General features: G+C 39.0%; 1 protein-coding gene across 1 annotated transcript; it reads right to left on the bottom strand.

Moving 5' to 3' along the window:
* Nucleotides 1–702: 702 nt before the first annotated feature.
* Nucleotides 703–1,954, bottom strand: LOC147900383 (uncharacterized). The gene has a single exon (XM_087377594.1). It carries the CDS (start codon nt 1,828–1,830, stop codon nt 1,015–1,017), a length of 816 nt encoding a protein of 271 aa, XP_087233720.1. The 5' UTR covers nt 1,831–1,954; the 3' UTR covers nt 703–1,014.
* Between the last annotated feature and the right edge of the window lie 6,394 nt (nt 1,955–8,348).

Raw genomic sequence — 8,348 nt, 5'->3', positions numbered from 1 at the left:
CACAACATACACAGCATTCTGTAAATTTTAAAAAAAATATTATAAAGCGCGTCTATCAGTGCGTCTATAAACGCATCTATATACGCGTCTATCTGTTCGACAAGCGTCTATTTTTGCGTCTATAAACACGTTTATAAGAGCGTCTATTTAAGCGTATATATGCGCATCTATACATGCGTGTGTCTGCTATATAGACGCATTGGTAGACACGGGTCTCCAGACACAAAAATAGACGTGCAAATAGACGCGCCCGTAAGTTTTTTATTTAGTTCAATAAACGCGTCTATGTGCACGTCTATGGGTGCTTTGTCTTGTTGTGTGTGGAGAGAAAATTGTCCAAAATATCTATGAAGCATGGACGTCCTAGAGAAAGACTAAGCTCAAAATTGATAATTGAGCTTTAGCAAGAGATGGCCTATAGATACAATGGACTCATTTTGTAATCAAGGTGAAGCTCTCACTTTAAACATGCAAAGAGCCAAATGGGTAATTGACCTTAGTAACAAGACAAGCTTACATGCAACCATTTGTAACAAGGTTATAATAACCAATTAGCAAATGCATGCCGATCCCACTCACCCCCCCCACACACACACCAAAGATCATGCTTAGCACTTAGAGATCTTTCTATGAATGGTAGCTTAATTATTATTTTCAAAAGTTAGGACCTCCCATGAAGTACTCTCCACCTGCGTATTCAAGGCTCTCCAACCAAAGAACAAATAATGGAAATAATAACTAGAACCTGTGCCATACCTTGAGCTTGAAAGGAGCACCAACTGCATCATACAAAACTCTACATTGTCCAACCGACAAGCGACGCTACGAAACTACCACGTCTGTACAGAATTCAAGTTCAACATTCAAATTGGAAAAGGTCACACGGAGAAGGTGTTGCTAAGTGGAATAAGCGAACTCTCAGAACTCGAAGACCAAGATGACGAGACGGTAACGTGCGATCGAAACGGAAGAGAAGTTAAGTCGCAGGAATTTGCTTCCTTAGAAAATTCGCTCTCATCCACTTGCCTCCCAAGATAAAGGCCAGGCCCGCGCACCTGCAAGGGACTCAATTGAGACCAAGCCTCTGCGTGGCAATTCGGGGCTTGCAACGCCAGGTCCGGGCACCTGCAAGGGACTCAATTGAGACCAAGCCTCTGCGTGGCAATTCGGGGCTGCTTGCGAGGAAGTATTTGACCTAGCTAAACGTTTACTCCATCCGTCATCAGCCTGCGCGATTTGTTCTGTAAAAGTAGCGATGGGAGGCTCATTCTCCATAGGTGGTTTGGAAATTCCGTAGTGGCAATTCGGGGTTCCTTGCGAGCAAGTATTTGATCTAATTAAGCGTCTATTCCATCCGTCATCGGCCTGCGCGATTTGTTCTGTTAAAGTAGCGATGGGGGGCTCATTCTCGATGGGTAGTTTGGAAATTCCGTAAGGTAGACTAGTATAGAGTTTATCAAACCGTGCGCCTTCAGATAGAGCAGCTTTCCGAATGGAACTAGGCGACAACGGCGGATAACTGACATCTGCAGCTGGTATCTTCGGTGGCGAGGTTGGGAAATTTAGCTGAGCAGAAGGGCCTCTAAGGTGAAGCAGGGCGGTATCGTAAGCGCGAGCAGCGGCCTCGGGGGTGTGATAGGAGCCTAACCAGATGCGAGACCTATTCTTGGGCTGTCGGATTTCGGATACCCATTTGCCCCAAGAACGCTGTCGGATGCCACGGTAACGAGCAATTCTGGTGCCTTCATCGACATGGGTAGGGGCTGATTGGGCTTTCATGGTTGCCACAGTGATGAGCAAGCTTAGCTTTAAATAGCAAGGGCAATGCATCCGAGAAAGTGAGGAGGGAGTATACAAAGGCTATTGCAATTGCAATCAATACTAAAGTCGGCAGGAAAGGTTGAACAAACAACTGAACTGGTACGCGAGGCGGTGGAAAAGACGAGTTGCCATATATTTCTCCAGCTACGCGCAGAGACTATATGTGAGGGTGTAGACGACTATATATCCACGCGTTAGATGATGGCATCATCATGCTGTTCATGCAACTTTCAAACGCAACGCAGATACAGTTGTGCACCCTGCAATTGCTCCCTTGGACGGAAGACGTAGCAACAACAAATTCTAATTATATACCCTTATGTCAAAGCCCGTAGGGTACGTTCCAGAGTTGCTCTCCTCTTAACTCATGTTATTAATTTATGTTCTTATATACCCAAATGTCAAATTTTCAAGAGTGCACTCCTCTAATTATTTTGGGAAGCACACATACTTTACACTAGTAGGGTACCCTAGCACAAACATTATTTTACCTTCTTCTTGGAAGCAAGAACACAACCATGTGCATTCATGTTAATCTTGTGTCACCACGCTCCTTCTTTAGAATTTCTTGGAAGCTTCTCAGAATTCAAAAATGGGCGGTAGTGGTGGAAAGGGGGGCGAGCATGTTAGGCAAGGCTTGTAGGAAGAGGTCGTCGAAGAGGTGCCAAGTTCGTAGTGTGTCACTTCTTGCATTGTTTCTTCTTTTTTTTTTAACCTCATTTTTGGACACTTTGTGAACGTTACACCTGTAGAGAGATAAACCATCCAATTCTAGAGAGAGAACAACATCAATTATATATAATATAGATATACTAGCCTGAAACATCCACTCTTTGAAAAAACCTAAATGCACGGCCTCTCTTACAAAAGTCAATCGCATGGACTCCGCATGGATTTGTTTGTTGTGAAGCAAATTCAATCAGAGCAAGAAAACCCAAGCGCATGGCCTCTCTGAGTAAATTAACTTGAGTCCACTTTCCCCAAGAAAGCTAGATGGTTTTCTAGGAAGTGAGATCCATTAATTACACAAAAGAAAGATCCATGAGCGACTCAAAGGTAAAGGAACTAACATTGATTCAAAATTCCTAGGAATCATTGGCTTGTAATGCTTATTGCTTGCGACAAGCATGCATGCTAAGCAAGAGAGAGAGAGAGTACATGTTCTAAGAAAGAGAGAGGCACGCACTCTATACCCCAAATAATGCAATAAGGTCATTTAAAGAAGACAAAGTTACTTAATAGAAAGAGAAAAAAGTATGCCATGGTGATGGTGGTTCCATTCAATGGTCCAAATTCACCAAATTGAATCTAACCGCTTATATTCATGATAGTGGTCATAGCCATTTGTCTCTAGTAATAGATTAATAGATACCTCATAGTCTTACTTAGAGATTATGGTTAAGTTTAGCTTGAGGCAGTCCTAATAAACATGCAGGCAAAAAGCTAAAAGGCCTAATTATAATTAACAACAAATATGCTACACATGCAAGTTCTCTAAGATGACCTTTAATGGTGCATGTTGAGCAACGATACTCCCTATGAACAAATGCTATAGGAGACCTAAAGGTACGAACTTGGACAACATCTAAACTCTTTAGAAACAATCATAAATATAAATCTCTCTCTCTCTCTCTCTCTCTCTCTCTCTCTCTCTCTCTCTCTCACACACACACACACACACAACACATTAATTGTGCTTAATAATTTAACACACACACCTCTCTCATAACTCTATTTTAAACAACCCCCCCTTATAACAAACACACTATTCAAAATTTTTGGACTTTCTCTCTTGGTTTGGACTTTTTTTTGGAGCATATCCTCTCCACTCAACTTCACTTAGTGAGCTAAAAAATTGGGTTTTTTTGAGCACTAAATGGGTCACTGTATATACAAATATGGCTTATTAAGCTAGTAAAAAGTCAAGTGGTAACCTCTAATTTTAAAAAAAATGGCTCAGTGAAGCTATAATTTCCAAACTCGTGCATGGTGCCCCCATCCAATAACTATAATAATAATAATAGTAGTCTCCTAACTCAAGGTCAATTTTAACACTATGAAGTGAAAATATGACACCATATGAAAAGAGTTTGTTGAATTCAACATATAAGTGGTGTATAGATACACCATTTTTTTGAAAAAAAAGAGTTTGTTGAATTCAATATATAAGTGGTGTATAGATACACCCTTTTTTTGAAAAACAAACCATACAATAAATTATCTTATTAGTGGTGTATAGATACACCATTTGTATGGAAAAAAGCATACAAAACATTATCTTATGCATCTGAATCTCGTTCAGAGTCATCAGATTCATGTAATGTATTTGAGCTTGATGGGTTAAGTCTTGCCAAATGATGTTTAATATGGACACGACTTGGATCAAGGATTGTGATACATTTTTCAACATTGTATCCATGCTTCTTTTTAAAACTTCGTGTCCTCGATTTCCAGCAATGAATAATGCTACTGACTTCCACCTCTATTAATCCCTGATTATTTGGAACCCATTCACGTTTCTTTTGCAAGCATCCCTCATAGAGTTGTTTTATTGTATATCTTCTCGGGAGATTTTTCAATGGCTTTAGTTCATACCATAAAGCTGTAAATGTTATAGGAGTTCCCTTGTCATCCCTTTCTATCTTAGCAACCTTTGCAACCCAAATTGGGCCACCTTGGTCATCCAACTCTGAACCTGGATCAGATGCCCAAACTGCAATAAATAGACCCTCTTCAATCTCATTAGATGGTATAAACTCTGATAAGGGTTTGTCTCCCTTCCTGCCACAATATTTTCAAGGTAAAAGGCATTCCTCTGCTTCCTCCATATCTACTAACATATTTATATCCAAAGGAAAACTTGGTGACCTAGCTTGTTCCGGCCAAAAGGATTCAGAGTATTCAATGCTCATTAAGTTTTCTTGCCTTTCTAAAGATTGGATAAGTGCTTCAATTGATTTAATTGTCTCCAAATTCTTAGTTGATTGCTCAGGATATTTCTGCATCATACTTTGAAGATGTTTAATGAAGGCTTTCAAGCCTTTCATTTCATCTATGTCAAGTGATTTGTTTTTTGCAAGAACAAATCTAGTTTCCTCCAATGGAATTATTCGTTGTAATAAAGCATATGACTCACTCCATAAATGATCTCCATCTACTGAGTAGTGCTTCCATTGCATCACTGGAATATTGTTATGCATGTGAAACCGAAAGCAGTGTGGATTTGTGTGTCCTATTAGGGCATCATCTCCTGTTTGTAAATGTGGCTCTATGAATGCTCTCCAATCTACCATCCTCTCTAAGATAGCCACTTCTGATTCTTCCTTGCAAGAACCTCCAATTTTTTTCCCAATTTGAAATAGCATATCCTCCATTGTCAAAACATCCATTGCCTTCAACTCACCAGAGATAACACTGAAGATTTGATGTCTTCATGTGTATGGCCAACAAGAAGAAAGCCAACTTCCACTTCTTCAAATATTTTCAAACCAACCAGCATAGAGCATAAAGCAAATATATATTTATTCTTGTTCTCTCTCCAACAATTATCAGCTTGTATTCGCAATGTGTTAGGCAAACATCTGCAAGCATCTCTGATCTTTCTTATTGCTTTCATGATTGATGTAACAATCTAGTTACTATCATGGTCATGCAAACTATCAATCCATACATCATAAAAGATGTACTAATACTCCACACAAGTGTGTTTTTAGTCCACATTTGCCCTCCAATGCCGGTGGGATACGTCTATATCGTGGCAAAGTGGTTGTATTCTGGTCCATGCCATCAACGGTGATGCACATGGACTTATCGACATGTGAAATAGCTTCCTCTCTCCAAGAAGCATACCTATGTTCAATGGCATTTTTTAATTCATCACATGTCTTATATTTTGACATCCTTTGCTTTGATGGTGTCTTGACATGGCAAAAATCTCTACGCCAAATTTTGTACAAGGTTGATCATGAAATCATGCTCTCGTCTCTGTCTTGTAAAGTTTTATTGACAGTTTCTAGGACGACCTTCTTTGTCATTCCCAAAGGAAGATGTTGTTGGCATTCGACACGTCCATCTAGCATTGTTTGTTGAAGATGAGGCTGCGGTAATGCATGGTCTTCGAGAACTTGCTTTAATCTTGCGGTTGCATTTATAGTGCTTCCATGGCATTTAAGCTTGTATGAATAACATTTAAGCTTCCATGGCATCTGGCTTTGATATCCTCGATTGCAAATGGGTCTCCCATTAACCATGGGTTTCAATCTAGGTTTACAGTGTCCTGTGCTCAAATCTTGATTAGTGCCTTGATGAAGAAAGCATGAAAACTCTTGAAGAAGATAGTTATGTCTATTAGGCGTTGTCTTACTCCAAATACCAAGGCGTATGGCTGCACAATCATCTTTCCCAACTTTTCTAATGCAAAGTCTCTTGCAACAAACTCGCATAAGCATCCTTTCCATATTCTCCTCGGATAGCATCACATGTCTCTTTGGTTTTGGAATTGATGCCATGATTCTTCGCCTCTTCACACTCACATACTTTCTTTTTGTAAATAGTGTCTTGCGTTTTCTAGTTGTAAGACCATCAAACCTCGAATCCATTTCCCTTGAATCTTCATCTTTATAATCAAATGCTGTGTAGGCTTGAGAATTATTTGATACCTTATAATATCTTGGAAATGGCAATCTGGTCAACATGTTCATTGATGTCAATTTGTTGCCAATGCCTCTTGAATTTTGTGGTTGAACTGTTTCTCCTTTGTAACTCAAGATTCTCCCATCTATATTCTCTGGCATGATAGCAACAATATTACGAACAACATGACAAGTCTCAGATTCTCTGTCCCTTTTGCCTTGTATTCGAGTGGTAACATCATGATCATTGTCACTAATATCATCAATTCCTGTTATTGCATCACTTATCCCATCGATCTTTGCATGTATTTTTCTTTGTGGTCCCATCTTATTATTCTCAACACATCTTCTGTCTTTTATATCAATAAGCATGTTTGAGTCACTTGCAGCACAAGACAAGTCTTCTATACCAGTGAGCCTGTTCGAGTCACTTGCAACACAGGATAAATCTTCTATACCATTAAGGAAACTGTCTTGGGCAAACTTGATTTCAAGAAAGCTAACCCCCATTTACAAGTACTATGAACTTGTAGTTGAGACGTAGTATTATGGACGTCTAATTGTGAAGTACTATCCATTGCATTTTGAATGACACCTGCACTAGTCAACTTAATTATCTCCACTATACAGAGAAAACTCTGAGCATAGCCCTTAAAGTTGCCAATTGCTAAAACTTCTCCGAAGCAAGATAACATCTGTACTTTTTCCCCCTGGATATAAGTTTTCTTGATATCTTGAAAGTATGTCTTTGGAACAATTTCGTCTTGGTCCCAGAGTGTTCTGTGTGCTTGCATATCAAATATGTCACATTGTAAGATATCTCCCAATGTTTCAAAGTCTCCATGTGAATATTTTAATGTACTTCAGGATTTACAATGTTGGTGATTATCACTACACATCTTCTCTCACCACAACATTGAAAATGACACACATTCAGAATTCGTCCAAAAGCCACCACTTCATTCTTCTTATATAACACCACATCCATACCCTCTGTTAGGGTGAATACCTGTTTTATGTATAAAAGTAAATTAGCAACTTTTAATAAATAATCACTGAGCTTATTATTACTTAATAACTTCTATATCAAAACTAGCAGAGAAGGCATTAACCTAAACCCTACATCATAAACTTTAAATAATTAATACCAAAACATCTTAACCACCGTAAATCCTAAAAATTAAACATTTAATTCCTAAACCCTAAATCCTAAACTCCTAAACAATAAATCCTAAAACTTAAACCCTAAACTCTAAATCCTAAACCCTAAATCTTAAATCCTAAACCCTAAATCTTAAATCCTAAACCCTAAATCTTAAATCTTAAACCCTAAACCTTAACCCTAAAATACAACCAAAATTTAATGAATTTTTTTAATTTGTGCAATAGGTTGGATATATCCCCCAACCTGTTACTTGAGCAACCGGTTGGATATATCAAGCAACAGGTTGGGGGATATATCCAACTTATTGCACAAATCAAGAATTTTTCTTGTTTGTGCAACAATTTGATATACAATTGGGGAATATATCCAACCTACAACTGAAAAATCTTGATTTGTGCAAGGTTGAGCAGTAGTTGGATATATCCCCCAAGCAACAGGTTCAACAGTTGGATATATCCCCAAGCAACAGGTTGGAGGCCTGTTGTTGGATATATCTCCCAACCTGTTGCTTGAGCAACAGGTTGGGTGGTATATCCAATCTGTTACACAAATCAAGAAAATTCTCGATTTGTGCAACAGGTTGGATATACCCCCCAACCTGGAGGCTTGTTGTTGGATATATCCCCCAAGCAACAGGTTGGAGGCCTGTTGTTGGATATATCTCCCAACCTGTTGCTTGAGCAACAGGTTGGGGGTATATCCAACATGTTGCACAAATCTAGAATTTTCTA

Source organism: Dipteris shenzhenensis, chromosome 7, assembly GCF_047967505.1.
Source record: "Dipteris shenzhenensis isolate YYH24624 ecotype China chromosome 7, Dip_SZ_1.0, whole genome shotgun sequence".
Lineage (NCBI taxonomy): Eukaryota > Viridiplantae > Streptophyta > Polypodiopsida > Gleicheniales > Dipteridaceae > Dipteris > Dipteris shenzhenensis.
Note: the sequence above shows the minus strand (reverse complement) of the source record. Positions and strands in the feature narration are given on the sequence as shown.